We start from the raw sequence: 18,019 nt of genomic DNA on the forward strand, positions 1-18,019 counted from the left end.
TTCCCTACCAGAGCTCAGCTCATCTAGCTGCAACAGGCAATGGTCAAGTTTCATTGTTAAATAAATACATTTTAAACATGTGAGTAAAGAAAAATTATGACATGAACATAACAGGAGTGATGAAGGTGTTATCGTGAGGTGGCAAACACCAGCTCACATGGGTGAAATTTCATAGCATAGTTTTTTGTAGGGGCATCACTGTTGGTACCATGAAGGAATATTTTTTCTTCATAAATTGAATGTGGGTCAGCCCCATGGCACAGCAGTAATGCATTGCTCACAGAGAAGCCAGATTCCTCATGGTTCAAATCCCTGGCCTGGTCAGTCTGAAACAGTCTGGGCATGCACACAAGTACCCTAGAACTCATGGGCTCGAAGACTAGAGAAAGAGGATCTTGGTGTGACCAGACCTAGTGGAGGGTGCCCCCCAACTTCTCTCTCTCACTCCCATGTTTGCACACATGACCTACTGGGAGTAGCTAAAAAATGTAGAATGTATCCTGTTGGAAGGAAACCTTCTTTAAGATCAGCTAATACCATGTTGTGATTTCTCTATTTCTTTGATCATTGACCCCCTTAGATGTGGCAGTTACAGCATCAGGATTCTTCCTGGCTGTTTTCCTTGGCGCTTTACTGTTGGGGATTTTCATGCCAAATTACTTCTTAATAATGCTTCTGTGTATGTGCTGCTTCACATTTTAACAGTGTTCCAACAGGAGGACAGCTGCCCCAGGGTTCACAGAAACTTTCCAAGGGACATGATAGCAGGGAGGGTTTTCAGGAAATCCATTTCCACATCTTCAGCTTCCTTCCGGTGCTTTTCTCAACTTGCATTTTCTGAAGGCAAGCTTTACCAGTTTCTTTTTCCTCCATTTTGGTCAAGATTAATCTCCCTCTTTACAAAAGAAGGACCTACCACTTTTTAAAAGTACTTTCCCCAGGGTTTAAAAACCTTGGGAGCATCAGCACAAATGGGCAATTCCTAACATTACTGTCGAGGAAACTCCACACATCCCACTCACCCATCATAATATGAAACCAATCCAACGAAAACATACCTCTATGTTTAATAATGATTTGTGTTTATAAATTATTTCATTGATCAATTATACTACTAGCTGCAATAAGCCAATCCAGAATTTTATTTTTTAATTAACAAAGCCTTAAAGTCATGGGGCATTTTTTAAAATGTCAGTTTATATACATGAATATATCTTTTTTACTGCAGAGAAGTATGAAAAGCTAATGGCTAAAATTTTTCAAACATAAAAATACATTATATTAGGAAAAATTGCTATGGAGAAGTAGAATAAAAATACAGTTTCACCTAGAGAAAAGAATAATGTAGAGTCTTATTTAAGAACTTTTTCAGGAGATTTTCAATAGGTGATGAATGATATCAAATTTCTATGGTATTTATAATCCATTGAGTACATTTAAAAGAGTGATATAGACGTTTTATTTAAATTGTTAATCTTTGTAATGTATCAGAAGTTTTAGAACTTGACAAAGGAGACATAGCTGTTCAAAATTCCCTTACAGAGTACACAAACCAAAAGTTTTTGCCATAGGCCGGTCGCCACCACGCCCTAAAAGTTTAGAAGCCATGGGTATTTACATTGTCCTTGGAATCAATACTATGGCACAGAGCTAAGAACCTCTCAGCACAGAGGGATTATGGACTAAGAACCTGGACAACTGATTTCTAATCTTGGCCTTGCCCTATCTGGGTCATCTTGGGCAACTCACATCACCCCTTTGGGTCTTGACTTTCCTATATATAAGTTAGAAAGTCATCTTTACTGCTTTTGTTAGACGGTTGAATAGTAAGTTGAAATCTTCCATCTTGATTCTCAGTCTGCTCACTGGTTTTAAAAATCTGTTTTTCTTCCTCATACTATCCTTTCAGATATTTGAAGGCGCCTCCTATGTTCCCCTCACATCTTTTCCATTTTAAAAATTTATAGTGTCGTTCAATATTGACTTTACATGGTCACCTTCCTGAGGGTATTTTTTTTTTCCTGTAGGCCAAAGGTTCTCTAAGTTTTGGTCTCAGTTTTTTATACACTGTTCCAACTTATTTAAGACCACCCAAAGAGTTTTTGTTTATATGGGTTATGTCTTTTGATATTTACTCTTATAAATAAAAACAGAATCTTAAAAAAGTCATTTATGAATTCATTTAAAGTAACAATAAACCATTACACGTTAATATAAATAACAGCTTCTAATAAAAATGTATTTTCCAAAACAAAGTTTAGTGAGAAAAAAGGGATTGTTTTAGATTTTTGCAAATCTGCTTAGTGTCTGTTTTAATAGAAGTTGGCTAAATTATCATATGTTCTTCTCCATTGTATCTGTTGCAATATGTTGGTTGAAGTGAATGACAAAAAAACTGGCCTTTGAAGATATGTAGTTTAAAAAGGAAGAAATATTTTCACAACCTTTTCAGATATTTCTTTGATACTTCACCAAAAAACAGCACATAAAAGTTTCTCAAACATTAGTGGCAATGCGGGTTCAGAAACCTTATCAGTGAACTTTTTGTATTTTTACATTAAAATTCATTAGTTTTTGTTGCATTTTGGATAAACCTTTTACCACGTTTGGTTTTATAGTGTAATGTACTAATCATTAGGAACATACAGGTTCACTGAATGACTTAGATCTTCAAAATGTTGACATGTTTCATTATATTGAAAAACATCACACTTGTTCACATCTCCGTTGTTCTCAGCAAAAAGTTTGAAATGTTAAGTTGTCTAGCTACTGGTGGCTGATACTGGTTTTCTAAAATTCTAATTTCCAAAATTCTGTTTTTACGGTTGGCAAATACTATCAATGACAGACTCACTTTGTTGACTTTTGAGAAAATGTCTGCCAAGGGCCCAAGTTAGAGTAAGCATAGTTTGTTGTTTAGTCATTCTTTCAAGTAATAGTGGTTTTCCATGGGAACCAGCAGTTAGCGTAATGGCTATGTCGCTGGACTCCCACAGAGTCATCCGCGGTTCGCGTCCTGGAACCAGTGGCTTAAAACTCACGCTGGGCGTGTGTGCGTGCGTGCCCAAGATCCTGAGAGGAGAATGGAGGAGAAGGGATTGCGGCGTGACCATCCCCCCTGGGGGGTGATTTCTTGCTTTCTGTCTCTATGTCTCTCTCTGTCTGTCTGGCGAGCGCATGCACCCTATAGCAAAAACCTCTCCAAAAAAAAAAAAAAAGTGAATAGTGATTTTCCATAGAAAAAGTGGCTATTTCATCTAGTAACTCAATCACACAGGTGCTTTTCATTGAGACAACTCTTGTACTTCTGTATGTAGTAGAAATGCTTTATCCAACTTTTCCTTTCACCACACTGAATATTATAACAACATATCCTATAACAGTCAATATTTAATCAAAATTAATTTTTACTGCTTCATCAAGGATATTAAGTTGCTTTTGTTTTCATTTTAATTGTGACTGTGAGCTGGTAAACAATATGATGATACCCAGTATAGTTTATTTGCCACTATATTAATTCTTGCTCAAATGCCACTAATTTCACCTATTATTGCTTTTTATACTATAGTGCAAGTGTCAACACAGTGAGAAAGGCAAATGACATCTTGGTATTATTGTGAACATATTTTAACTCCATGGATACTTCCTCCCTGAAAAGATCTTGGGATTTGAGCTTTGGGAAAAAGTGTTTCAGACTGAATAGAATCCATCTGATGAGAAGGTAGTAGGCCATCAACTCCTTTGTTGCTACCAATGGTTTCAATGAAATGAGTATACCTCTGGTAATATCGCTCTGTTTGTTCCTGTTATGAGCATCAGTGCAGTTGTGATCAATCAAAATCACTAGGCCTCTTTTACAGGAGTTACTGTAAAACACAGCTTCTTGTTTGGGGGAAAAAACCTTTTAGGGGTGTTCAATTAAAGGAAGAAATGTAATTAACTGACACCTTCATTTTTGATACAAGGTAACCTGGTCTTGGAGTGCACTGCAGAAATGCTAGTGACTGAAAAAAAGCCCAGCAAAGGCTGCAAGAAGTCCTTAGAGATTTCAAAGAATTGTTTCCATACAAGGATGAATTTAGAAGCCATGTGGTGGGGATTAGGGAGGGAACTTCAGAAAAGGATGGGAAGATGATGGGACTAGACTAAACATTCAAGATTTTAGTCTCCAAAACAAAGAATAAGAAGGTTGTTAAAAAGGGTGATTGGGTTGGTCTGGGCTTTCTGAGAGTGAAGGTGTGGCCATGGGACTTTTGAGTGGTGTTAATGGAGGAGGAAGAGAAAGCAGGATCTATCACTCGAGGGCCTGCCTTCTTTCAATAGTGCAATAATGATATGGTCAGTGGAGTGAGGGGTTTGAAATCATTTATGCCAGATAACTGCAATCCTTTCTCACTGCCCAGAGAATTTTTAGAAAATTCTTTAATAGTCTAAAAATCTCATTAGTTCTCTGGGCCAAGAGCTATCAGTAGCAATTAGTGCTAATTAATTGGAATTTGGAACTTCTTACTTGCAGGATGGGTGTGTGTTTGAGAGATGTTTATGAAAGATGGTGTTTATCCAGAGGATTTCCTTTTCTTTTAAGTTTCAAGGCTGGAGGCTTAAGTATCTTTGATCGAAAGGAAGGAGGGTCAGCAGTGGTTATAAAGCTCCAGATCTCTGCTCAAGTCCCTCCTAGGATTAGAGACACCAGGGAAGGGCAGAATAGGGTGAGGTGGATAGTCCATAGTCTGTCCAGGGAAGATTTGAGAGAGGTGAGAGTCTTAAAAATGAATAGCCAGCTGATCAGCCTCCAAGTAGAAACTGGAGAATGTCTGTCCCTCCCTGCATTCAGTTGGTAACCCCTCTGCCCTTTTGCTACAATCCTTTCTGATCTTACCAGCCACATTTCATTTTGAAAAGCCAGTCAAATGCACATCATCATCATCTTCTTCCTCATATAATGATAATGACATAGCAGGAGGCAAGTATTTCAGACTGTACATAGTTTTTGCTTTCATATATTGTTAGACGGCAAAATGCAGGATGCGTTTTTATTTATTTATTTATTTTTTTGAATTAGCTGTTGCTTGTTCATTCAGCTCTTGGTAGAGCAGGATGCTGGTTGAGATCTGCCCATTGTTATAAACCAGCCCCTCCTAGGAAGGAATAAACACCCAAGGCCACTCCATTGTTGTTCTCCAGGAAAAGTAAAAAATCCAGACTTCGGGAAGCTGAAGAGCAGGAGGGATCTGACTTACTCGGGTTGCAGACTCCAGGAGTAGGCTAAAGGAGGAAGTGCACAATGGGAAAACTTTTGGCTGCAGGGCCTTCCACTGAAAGGCCAAAATCTGGACAAGGTGCTGGTTTCCATTCCAGCTGACCTACATGCACTAGGGACACAGAGGCACTGGGAGGGAAGTGGTGAAGTCATAGCCATTTCTGCAAAGGACCTGGCCTAGGATTTTGTGAGCACAAGCCCAGAAGTTAGAATTAAGTTTAGTCTAAATTTGTGGATGAGGAGAGGAGGGAGATGGGCTTCAAGGTCTTTGACCCTGTTAGGCACCGTGCTTCCAATACCCCTCATGTACAATCATTCCAACATAGTGTAAGGTGGAAATGACTTTCACGTTTTGCTTGGCAGACAGTTGGGGCCCAAAGATATTAAAATGACTCGACTGAGGTCATGGAGATCATCAGAAGGGGGTGGGGGTGTGCCAAAGTAAAAGCCAGATCTTTCAGACTCCTGGTCTGCCTGGAGGAGTAGCAATTACCCACAGCAGGTTTGGGGTTGATTTTTCTTTTTTTCCCCTCAACTGCAACTTGAGAGAGTAGAAGCTTGTTGTGTGGTTTTGCCTTTAGGAGCTAGCCCTGTCATTTCTCTCAGGCCTTTTGCCCTCCCTCCCTCCTCTACCCTCCTCTGCCCATCCCCAGCCCTCCCCTTTCCTCTGTTCCAGCCCATCAAAGAGGAGCAAGATGTTCAAGCTCTTGAGGTCTCAGCTTGCAGAGCTGGTAATTAGCCCTTTGTGTCCAGTTAAGCACCTTTCATCTCCTCCACCTGCTGGTGTCCGCTTTCCCTATTAGCATCTCTCAGCTCTCTGGTTGAGCCCTCCACCTTCTTTGTGGCCAGCTCGGGTTGTTTGTCAGAGATAATGGCTGAGGGATGCACTCACAGGGAAGGGTGGCTTCAACCAGAATCACTCACATTTTCCATCCTGGGTGCCAGGCTCCCTCTCCTCTCCCTACCCCTGAGGCAGCCAGGTTTAGGTCACCTGGCTTACAGGCAGACAGTTGATAGCTGGGCCCCCAAATTCAGGGCCTTTGGAGCTGTGGTGTTGCCTTTCAGTTCCATTCCATGGGTGAAATGGGAGCTGGCTCACTAGCAACTTTTATGCCGAGGCAAAAAGCCTGCTGATTAATCCCTCATCTCCAGAAGCTCACCTTCAATCTAGAATTCTCTGCTCTAAGGCTGCCATGTTGGTCAGTCAATCAAGTTTCCTGAATTTTCCCAGATAGTCCCGCTTTCATTGTCTTCATGCTTATCATCATCTATCCAATGCAGTGTCTGCTAGCCATGAAATTTATATTTACTTATATATCAATTTATGTTAATAAAAATTCAATGAAATTTATCATTTTAGCCACATATCAAGCGCTCAGTAGCCATATGTGGCTAGCGACTACTATATTGGACAGTGCGGATAGAGAATATTTCCATGATTGCAGCATATTCAATTGGACAGTGCCGATCTATACAGCTGGAAATGCCAGTGTATTGGCATCCAAACTATTAATACATGTCACTACATCTCTCCCTCCTAGAAGCTCCATTGACCTTGCAAGTGAATCCATTTGAGTTCCAGAAACATAGGGGTCAAGGGGAATTGGAGGCCACCTGACAAAGGATGCCTCTGAGGAGACATCACTGTAAAATTGAATGCCCTGTTCCTACACAGTGGGGCACACAGGACCCGGGATGTTCTGCATATGTATGATCATTAAGATTTCATTCTATTTGCAAAGAAAGGAACTTGATGTCCATTAGTTTTATCCAAACCATCAGCCTTGGCAGCTGGGTGAGACAGCTGGGTGTGGAGTCCAGAGCTGGCAGAAGGAGGAAGGTGTTAGGCTGGGAGGATCATAGCTGAGGATGGTTACTTCCAGACCTGACCTGTTCTGCCTTGGGGGAGAATGGGATAGCCTCTCAGAACTCAGAGCCTCCCCATCTTTCTTGCTGGCTTTCTTGAAGATGAGGCTTTGCTGCAAAGAAAAGGGAGATTTTTTTTTTTTTTTTAACCTTTGCAGTCTAGAGAGAAGTACTTTAGGGTAAGAGGTTTAACCAGAAGCAGTTTCTTTTTGGAACAGGGGCAGGTCTTTATTCCCTGCCAGGTCCTGCAGGCAAACAGCATGCTGGCCTGGCCTGCCGCCTCAACCCTACCTGTCATGTGCTTGGCAAGGCTGACTCCAGGCCTTTTTTCCACTGCCTTCTCTCCGCCCCGCCAAATTGCAGTTGCAACCTCTCATTTTTCTGCTGCCTAGATGATTAAAAAGCATGACTTAGTGGAAAAATGTTGACCTCCTTAGGGTCAGCCTCTTAAGCAGCTGTCGGAGATAAGATTGTGCTGGCAAAATACTCAGCAACACTTTGCAAGGCTTTCTATCTGTAAAGAAACCAGGAGCTATTTGGTTCTGGATGCTTGTTTGTTTTTGCAGAAAGCTACAATTTTCAGAGGCACAAATTGATATAATCTGATAATAAAATCTCTGATGGAAGGTTAAAATTATTACAGTGATTTATAACAATGCAATTAACAGGCTTTGTTAAAAAAAAAAAGTCTTTTTTTCTTTAAATGGCACTTGCTTTGAGCAATTCAGGGAGCAAGTTCTCTGGCAACTAAGTAGTATCAGAAGTTCAATGCTCAAACTTCCCCCCAGGGACTTAAAAGATTTAATTGTGTAGCTTTTGGTATGAAAGGCATTGTTTGGATTTATTTTAATTACTATTAGTATTGCTGCTCTTGCTTGGAGTTTGTGTACTTACTGTAGTCCTGTTGATACTGATCCAAAGAGGACATTGCAATTTGAATTTAGCTTACAGCCTCTAAGTATTTTATCATCTTTGTGTTTGCCAAAATGTATAACTATCTCGTGAGGTAGGAAGGTCGCTTCACTTCACAAAAGGAGAAATGGAGGCATAGAGGGGCTGAGAAGATGTGACTGGGGTTATACTGCTCATGTCGAAGACGTGGTTAGAGGCCCAGCAATGGCAGCGCAAATGCTGGAGTGCCACTGTACAATGCTGGAGCCATATCAGAAGGCCTGAGGATCAGATCCCAGGCCGACCTGAACATGGCAGCATATCCACGTGCACCCCTGTGATTGGGGTTGCTGGAAGGCTGAGTAGGCAACTGCAGCATGACATGACCTTTCAAAGATGTGCCACTCTCTCTCATAAAATAAACTTAAAAGAAAAAAGAAAAGATCAATCTGTGGCTTGGCCCCATATGTTATCAAAAAACTCTTCATTCGAAGTCCTATGGGCCTGGGTTAAGAGCCCAGTTCAGCCACCTCCTAGGTATGTGGCCTTGAGCAAGTCACATACTGCATTTCTCTGTTGCTCCAGGTTCCTCATCTATAAAACCACGACGAACTTCCTAGAATTAGTGCAGAGACTGAGATTCTGCTCAGCCAAAAGCTGCCATCCATCATCATTTTTAAACATCTCTTATTTTAGTGAAAGACCTATTCCTAGCCTGAAATGCAATCAGATGCTTAGCACCTTTTTTCTTCCCCTTCCTCCTGCAGCTGGCCTTGCCCTGCTTTTTGCCCCTCTTACCCTTCCTGGGCTTGAGAGGTTGTAATTAAAATAGGGATTTCACTTCACCCTAATGGGGGCCCAGTGGGCATGTCCCAGGGAGGCCCAGCTCTGAGCCTGGGAGTTCTGAGGGTGGAAACAGGGGCTGAGGACTGTACAGGGCCAGGTATCTATCTCCCGTTAGTGCCGTGTAGTTCTGCCTCAACACTGGAAAGCTTAGAACAAGTATCTGGACCAAGAATCTCATCTATTAGACCTGGTTGTCCAGTTGGTGGTTCTGCTACCTGAGCTGGAGCCTCCAGCCACTGACTGAGCAGTCAAGGCCCAGAGTCACGCTCCCTGGTTAGTTTTCCATCTGTGAAGTAGAGATATTGACCTAGTGGCGTTCTAGTTCACTCTTTAAAAGCATAGGTGCTAAAAATAGAAGGCTGAGGTTCGAATCCTGGCTCTGCCATATGAGCCTCAGAGTCTCAGGCTCTTACTGCTATTTGGGTAGCAGTGAGGTTCAATGAGGTGACGTCCTGAAAGAGCTTTGTAAACTCTAGTATGCTTCCTCACTTGTGTTTGGAGGGTATCTTGTGTCTTTACCCCCTGGGAGCGGCTTCATCTCCACATGAGAACTAAGGGTCCCAATAACACACTTGACCCTCACCCGCTTGGCACATGTGAGTCTACAGCACTTCACGGCTGGTTCTCAAGAAGAGAAAGCCCAGAGTTACGGTCAGCTTCATAGTGCCTTTCCTGACACACACTGGTATGGCCCCTCCTTGGCTTGTTTTCCTTCTGCCTGCCATTACCATACTTTTATGAGCCTTGTTAAGTCTTTAATGATGGCTGGTTGTTCAGCTCTGGCTTAAGGTTTAATCCCCAGCAATAGGTCTTTATTGGATAAATGGTTAATAGTGAGGTTCAATGAGGTGACGTCCTGAAAGAGCTTTGTAAACTCTAGTATGCTTCCTCACTTGTGTTTGGAGGGTATCTTGTGTCTTTACCCCCTGGGAGCGGCTTCATCTCCACATGAGAACTAAGGAAGGGTCCCAATAACACACTTGACCCTCACCCGCTTGGCACATGTGAGTCTACAGCACTTCACGGCTGGTTCTCAAGAAGAGAAAGCCCAGAGTTACGGTCAGCTTCATAGTGCCTTTCCTGACACACACTGGTATGGCCCCTCCTTGGCTTGTTTTCCTTCTGCCTGCCATTACCATACTTTTATGAGCCTTGTTAAGTCTTTAATGATGGCTGGTTGTTCAGCTCTGGCTTAAGGTTTAATCCCCAGCAATAGGTCTTTATTGGATAAATGGTTAATAATCACTCGTCTGTAGGGATGGGGAGGCTTTGCTGAGGCCTGTTCTTCCTGGAAGCCCCACGTGGCCTATGACATGGTTAGAGTATGACTTGGCTGGGGTAGCACTGCTTGGGGTTGGGGTGCAGTAAGACCAGGCACCCTTGGAGTACCCAGGAAGCTGGGAAGGCCTGAATTCTTAGATTATTTCTTCTACCTCCTGAGCCAGGGGTAGGCAGCCCCCAAGACTTCTTCAAATGTGTTTCCTCACCCCTAGCCTCCACTCCAGATTTTCAGATTCTTTCTTTTGCCATGTGCAAGCTGTATGACCTTGAGTAAATCTTCTGATTCCTCTGAGCCTTAGTTTCTGCATCTATTAAATGGAGAAGTGAGATGAGATGGCCTGGAAGGAGCTGTCTCTGATTCCAGCATCTGAGACAGAGCCTCCTCTCCCTGGCTCTCCGGTGTGTCACTGAGGGCTGTGAATGGCAAGGGACCAGCAGCCCAAAGGATTAAGTACTTAAGCTGCTAAGCAAAGAATTGGGTCAGCTGTAGTCACAGGCTTTGTGTGCAAAGGGAATCCACAGAGCCAGCCTTGGCCCTTGATTTTAGAAGCTGGCTTGCAGTTTCTACCAGCTCTGGGTGGGACACACAGTACATATTACAAATGAAGGTTTGTTGACAGGACTCTGGAAAGGAGAAACTCTTGCAGGTGTATAGCCTGCTAGAAGCTAGGAATTGCTTATAGGTGAAAAAGAAAAGAGGCTTCGATTTTGTTCCCAGCTTGCCTGTGACAGGGGCCCATGCCTTCAATCCGGATTTGGCTTTGACTTTACAGCTGCAATGGGATCAGGCCTCATCTACTTGAGGTTGTTATTGGGTATGGGTATGCGAGTCAAGCAGACGCAGGTTAATCTCATCCCATCCCTCACTCATTTCCAGGCTGCGTAATTTTGAACAACCTACTTTCCCAAGCTTGAGATGCTTTAGGATAGCATTTGCAACACGTGTTTTTCAGTGTTACCATGTTAGTTCAAAATCACACATGTAGAGCACCTGGTAACCTGCTCATTCCAGGTGTCAATCATTGTGCTGGGAGAAACGTAATATGGTGTGTTAGATGCTTTGGACTGCTGGCATACAGTGTATGCTGCCGGAAGAGATGTGAGTTACTGTGAATGAAACGATTCTCCATTCTTTTATCTGAAAATAAAACAAAGAGCACAAATAGAGTTACATCAGCCTTTTGGACTCAGTGGCACTACCCCAAAATGTTCAGTTTTGAGATTAGACTCAAAATCTGGCTGAGGGACAGTTTCCTAGGTGGCCCCAGAATTGACTCCTCCAGCTTTTGCCTGACTCCCCACAGCTTCCTGGGGCACAGTACAGTCCCTGGCTCGGTTTCAGATATGTGCATGACACAGTGCCTGCCCTGTTTTCCTTCTAGATCTTCCCCGACCCATCGGACTTCGACCGATGCTGCAAGCTGAAGGACCGCCTGCCCTCCATAGTCGTGGAGCCCACAGAGGGGGAGGTGGAGAGTGGCGAGCTCCGGTGGCCCCCTGAGGAGTTCTTGGTCCAAGAGGATGAGCAAGACAACTGCGAAGAGACAGCAAAAGAAAACAAGGAGCAGTAGAGTCCCCATGGACTCCAAAAGGCCGTACCAGCCAGCATCTGTACCTGAACTGTGTTTTTCCCATCGTGATGGAAGAAGAGTGAGCCACAGTAGTTCTCAAAATGTCAAATGAGGCTTCCGTTTTGCACCTGCAAATCACCGAGTTGGTTTTTTTATTTTCTTGTCTTTTTTAAAAAAGTTTTGTTGAGCAGCGGAGCCCTCTGACAATTTGCAAGGCCTTCTGAGAAAGGAAGCTGCTTAGAGCAAGGGGCGGGGGGCGGGAAATCGGGTGCTGCTTTTGAGATCATTATCTGAACTCAAGCAAGTGAGAGGCAGTGGTGGGATTCCAGCGGGCTCTGGGGTTGGGGGGGAGGGTGGGGGCTGTGCAAAGCAGCAAGGAACATTTGGGGTAAGAAAACAAATATGAGGCAAAAGAGAAAATACATGTTTTTTAGGGGAGCATACAGCAGAGAACTGCTGCAAGGAATTTGCCAGGCATCCACTCTGGCTGCTGGGGCATCAGAAAACAAAGTCTTCATCTCGCTCTCCAGTTTCACTCACTATCCCCTTTTGCTTTAATTCAGGTGTGTTGGTCTATGGCAGGGAGGAGGGTGAGGAGGCTGCTTGCAAAGCCAGCTGGAGGTGATGAACAGGAAAAGAAAGGTCACCCTGTCCTCTTCCTTGTCTCTGCCCCCTACGTGGTAGGCTCACGTAGCCCAGGTGATCTGGAGGTTTATAAGAGGCAGCGCTTTCAAGCTTTTTCTCCCCTGATCTATCCTTTCCACCTGCCAGTATTGCAGGGAGTTAGGGAGCTCACTTCCTGGCATCGCTGGAGGTGGACACTTGGGCATGAAGATTCCTCCCTCAAACTGCTCCCCTCTCAAGATGCATTGTCAGAATCTAAGCAAAGGGCTGGAGTAGGTAGACTCTTGAGGTTTGTCCTTCTTACCAGTACCCTTCCCACCCCTGGCCACAGCAGCTGCCAAGTGCATTCACCAGCCCCACTGAAGAGTACAGCTAGTCCCTGCTCCCATGTGGATTCCTGTGGGGACTGAGTAAAGAGCAGAGGCAGTCTTTTCTGCTTCTTGTTGGGGAGATGAACTTTCACGCAGGTCCCAAGAGCTGGCATAGCCTGGGAATTCATGCATGGGGTGACAAGGCTCACATGTAGCAGCCTTGAGAATTCACTTTGAAACTAAAGGATGCCATGAGTTATCTGGCTGCTCCCCAGTTCCTGCATGTGGATTGGGGAGAGGTATGGTGAAGGAACACTCTGGTGTCCTACTGGATGGCGATCCTCATCCCTTCTCACCTCCCTCCTGTCTCCTCCAGGGGACCTAGCTGCAGAAGAAAGTTAGGCTTTAGGCTCAGAGCTTCTTATCAGTTAGGAACCATCCAGAACAGCAAACTGGGACAAATGCTTCAAACTATGTCTCAGAGCAGGACTGTAGCTCCAAGAGGTGGACGAAGAGCCTCTCTTGGGCTATGCTTGGCCAACCAAGGCTCCTACCATTCCCCTCAGGTCTCCAGGCCATCTAGCTTGACCCCCCCCATTCCCCCCCACCCAGTTTGGACTTGTGTGTATAGCTGTATTTAATACCTCAAGGTCAGTGTAGCTCCGGGGAGTGTTGGGCAGGAAAATGAGGGTGTGCTTTGGCATGATAGCCAGGTTCGCCTCTGGGGAGCTGACGACCATCCTCACCCCGGTTTCCCCCTTTGTCTGCCTCTGTGACACACCGATGGCAATAACTTCTTCCAGCTCGCAGAAGTGGGAGAGGCCTGCAGCCTGTGCTGTGAGGGGGTTGCTCGCTCTCTCGCTTCCTTCTTCGTCCTGTCTCAGCTGCAGAGAGTTGTTCCTCCTTACTCTCATCCCCTCGCAGCATTTCTCATCCCTGCCTGCTTTTGTGGACGGGGGTCTTGCCTTTTAAACTCCTGCGTTTCGTGTCTCCCTCTCATCTGCTACCCCAGATCATCTGTCCCAGTCTTGCTGTGTGATGGGAATGTGCTTGTAAACTACGTAACAAATCTACTTTGTGTCTATGTATGTTTATTGGGGGGGCGGGTAATTTTTTTTTTGCCAGTGATTAGACCACTTTGTACGACTGTTTGCAGTCTGAGCAGGCCAGGGGCTGACAGCTAAAGTCAGGACTCTCAGCAGTTGAGCCTGTTGGGGGACCCAGCTGCTCTTGGACAAGTGGCTGAGCTCCTGTCTGGCCTCTTTTTTTTTTTTTAAAGTAATTTGTGTGTGTTTCTAACTGATTGTATTAAAAAAAAATCCTAGTATTTCAGTAAAAATGCCTGTTGTGAGATGAACCTCCTGTAACTTCTATCTGTTCTTTTTTGAGGCTCAGGGAGAAACTAGCATTTTTTTTTTTTTTCCAAACTACTTTTTGTCACTGTGACAGTTGTAAATAAAGTTTGAAAATGCTTTCCACTTTGGTCTGGATTCTTTTCTTCCTACTCCATTGGAATGGCGTGAGCTCAGGAGCGAGTGAACCCTTGCAGGAGGCTGGGTTGGACAGAGTCCCAAATGAGATTCCTTATAAATCTCACCTGCTGGCCCTTCTGGGAGGTGGGGGGAAGCCATCCAGGACTTTTTATCACCTGGCTGGCTGAGGACAGCCTTTTCTTCTCTGATTTTCCATTCTGGGTAGACATTAGAATCACCTGGAGAGCTTTCACAACAAATAGAAATAGCAGGGCCCATACCCTCAAGGGACTTGGATTTCAATGGTGTAGGGTGGGCTCTGAGCATTAGAATTTTCCAGAATCACCTGGGGGAGATTTTAGCCTGGAGCCAAGGTTGGAATTAACTTTCTGAAGAAAGAAACATCCAAGATACACTAGGGGATTTCAAAAAGGTCATGGAAAAATTAAATTCAAATACAAGTTTATTTTGGTACAAAGAATATTCTGAAATCTATGCATGGTTTTTTCACAATATGCATTTTCCTATAAACTTCTTGAAGGCCCCACATATTGTAAGGTTGTTCACAAAGGTTGGGGAATGAATGGTTAGGTGTGTATGTGGCTACAGAGCCCTGTCATTTAAACTACATATTAAGTGCCCACTGCTTGTCAGGCACTGGTAAGAGATGGGAGAAAAAACAGCACTGGTCCTGACTCTCCCAGCACTGTTCTAGTGTGAAACTTAATGACCAAAATGGTGGGTGCAAGGCAGGAAAAAAACTGGGCTGCTCTGAGAGTGAGCATTGTTTGAGAGGATCCGGAAGGGTATTGGAAGAAGTGACAAGGAGGATTTAGGCAGGTAATGAGTGCTGGGGAGAGGAGGGGTATGGGGGGAGTGCTTCCAGCAGGGAGAAACACTGAAAATGACCTGGACTACTGGGGATGGGAAGGAAATCGTACAGCAAGGGCTGCTTAGACCTGGGTGAAGAGCTTGTACTTTATTCTAAGTACAGGGCCTGACATGATATGATTTACATTTTTTCACAATCTGACTCAATGGAGAGGGGATAGAAGGAGGCAAGAAGAGAAGCCTGGGGACCAGGAAGGAGACTGCATGGAGGTCAGAGAAGGGAGTGCTTTGTAGAAAGGATTTGTGGACATTTTTCTAACCCAAGGCTGGATATTTTTGCCTTTACTCAGCTCTCACCTTGGCTCCTAGCCATGTTGAATATATAGATAATCAAGTGATCTCTGCTGAGAGTGTACCCTAATATTAATAGAATATCAATCCATTTTAGCATTGGCCTTAATGAAACCATTAGCTCTTTGAATCTGCTGCCCTGAGGATAAAGGACTTCACATTGGATTGTCCCTCTATTTCCTTCCAACAGCCTGAGGATGGAGCTTATCAGGATGTATTCTCCTTGAACATAGCTCCCCCCCCCACCAAGTGTCACTATCTTTGTAGAAAATCCTATAAAATCAACTAAAAAAAAAAAAACTACCTGAAATAATATGTGAGTTTAGATGGTTGCAGGATCTAAGCTCAATATATAAAAATTGATTGTACTTCCATATACTGATAATTGGAATTTAAAATATCATTTATACCAACATTAAAAATATAAACTACTTGGAAGTAAGTCTGACAAATATGTGTAAAACCTGTTCAATAAAAATTATAGAACACCACTGAGAGATAGTAAAGAAGACCTACATAAATAAGAGAGATATCCCGTTCATGGATCTGAAGACTCAGTGTTGTTAGGATGTCAGCACTTTCCAAGTCGATCTATAAACTTAACACAATCAAAAATCTCTAAGTTGTTTGTTTTTGGTGAAATTGACTATCTGATTTTGAAATTCATATGGAAGTGCATAGGACATAGAATAGCCAAAATAACTTTGAAAAAGAAAAATAAAGTTGGAGGATTTGAAATTCTCAGTTTTAAAACTTATTGCAGAGTTACAACCAGTTGAAATATCCATTTTGTAAGACAAATAATAATATGATTGAATGTATGGAAGAAAATGAAATGAAACAAATTTTTAAAAAAATTTAGAAGTTAAAAAATACTTTGATCATAGTATATACTGATTTGAAGTGAATTTTATCGAATGTGATATTAGTAGAGAGATGAATAAATGAATTGTATATTTACATATCACATTTTAATACATCTACATATTCTAATAGATGGGTAGTGATATGACATTAGCATTTGCACTGATATTTTTCATACAGCCTGTCAAATAACTTTTAGATGAGTATTTGAGATTTGCCTATCTTTGGTATCATTTCAACTATTTTGCCCATTGATAAAAGTTGTCTTCTTATAAAAAAAACAAAATAACAAAACAGGGTGGTGTTGGTATTAGGACAGATGAATAGATCAACAGAACAGAAGAGAGATTCCAGAAATAGACCCAAGACAATGCACTAGAGGAAGAATAGTTTTTCCAGCTAATGGTACTGCAACAATAGGATATCCATAGACAAACAGCCCCTGGGATAGAAACATGAGTTTTCATGTCTTCACTTGACTTTCTACACACAATAATTATTTGTTTGGGGGGAAAAAAAGCACCTTTCATGGTTTTTCATGGTTGGCCAATCTCTTTAATATTATCCCACGTCATTCTAAGCTGCCTCCTCTCTCCCTGAAGGAGGAACACTGGGTGGCATCTAAAGAACTTTGCAGTGTTTTTCGGGTGACTCGCATTCAAGTCTTGCTCAACTCCTCATATAGAGCCAGTTCCTTTTTTTTTTTTTTCTTTTAGGTTTTTGCCATAGGGGGCATGTGCTCACTGGAGAGGGAGAGAGACAGAGAAAAAGAAGGAAAGTGAAAAATCACTGCCCCCAGGGGAATGGCCATGCTGCAATCTCTTTTTCTCTTGGGATTTTGGGCATACATGCACATACATGCATACTGCATGATTTTCAAGCTGCCGGGCCCAGGATTTGAAGCACAGTTGGTCATGGGCCACCACTATGCCACCTGCTGGCTCCAAGGGCCAGTTTCTTTGTCTAAGCTCCTCAGTTTTCTTGTCTCTGAAATACAGATAAGATTAGTACCTCCTGCACAGGGATATGAAGATCGAGCATTCAGCAGGGGCTCCATAGTCAATACATTTTCTATCTTCCTCTTAAAGATCTGGTGACTAAGGAATTAGCCCCTACCTTTAGTCCCTTGCTTTTTGCTCTGAGTCCCTTGTGCATATTCATTTCAAAGTTAGTTTTAATCCATTGCAACTCCCTTAGTCTGTCCCTTTCTGTTAATCACGCTGAGAGGGGAAGTCAAGAAGAAGAAGGCAATATTTTCCCCACTAAAATATTAAGGAAGAGAGAGATGTCTCTCAATAAGATAAATAAATATCTCTGCCTGGCTCATTTTTAAAGAGGTAACCTAGAACAGAAACTTTGAGTTTTGTGTAGATTAAAGAGAGATTTCAGGTAAAGAAAACAGCAAGTGCAAAGGCACTGTGGTAGAAATTGGCTCAGCATTTTCTTGTTGTATTTTGGGGTATTTTTGGAGAGGTTTTTGCTATAGGGTGCATGCGCTCACCAGAAAGACAGACAGAGAGACAGAAAGTGAGAAATCACCCCCCAGGGAGAATGGCCACACCACAATCCCTTCTCCTCCATTCTCCTCTCAGGATCTTGGGCACGCACGCACATATGCCCAGCATGAGTTTAAGCCACCGGGTCCAGAACGCGCATGGGAATCCAGTGGCATAGCCATTATGCCAACTGCTGGTCCCATCTCAGCATTTTTGAGGAGTGTCTGTGGAACTACCATAGCTGGAATAAAGAGCAAGGGAAACAACTGACACCACAAACAGGGCAGTGCCTCATGGGTCCTAGCAGGGATAGGTTTTAGAATTACAATCAGCCATCGTGAGACAGAAATAGGGA

General features: G+C 43.2%; 1 protein-coding gene across 1 annotated transcript in view; it reads left to right on the forward strand.

Moving 5' to 3' along the window:
• The window catches only part of LBH (LBH regulator of Wnt signaling pathway), a 28,337-nt gene extending 14,209 nt beyond the window's left edge, over positions 1-14,128 (forward strand). The window contains exon 3 of the mRNA XM_006168523.3: positions 11,527-14,128. Coding sequence (XP_006168585.1) covers positions 11,527-11,715 — 189 coding nt within the window. The 3' untranslated portion in view covers positions 11,716-14,128. The remainder of the gene's footprint in view (positions 1-11,526) is intronic.
• The last annotated feature ends 3,891 nt before the right edge of the window (positions 14,129-18,019 follow it).

This window comes from Tupaia chinensis, unplaced genomic scaffold (genome assembly GCF_000334495.1).
Source record: "Tupaia chinensis unplaced genomic scaffold, TupChi_1.0 Scaffold145860_1, whole genome shotgun sequence".
In the NCBI taxonomy this organism is placed as follows: Eukaryota; Metazoa; Chordata; class Mammalia; order Scandentia; family Tupaiidae; genus Tupaia; species Tupaia belangeri.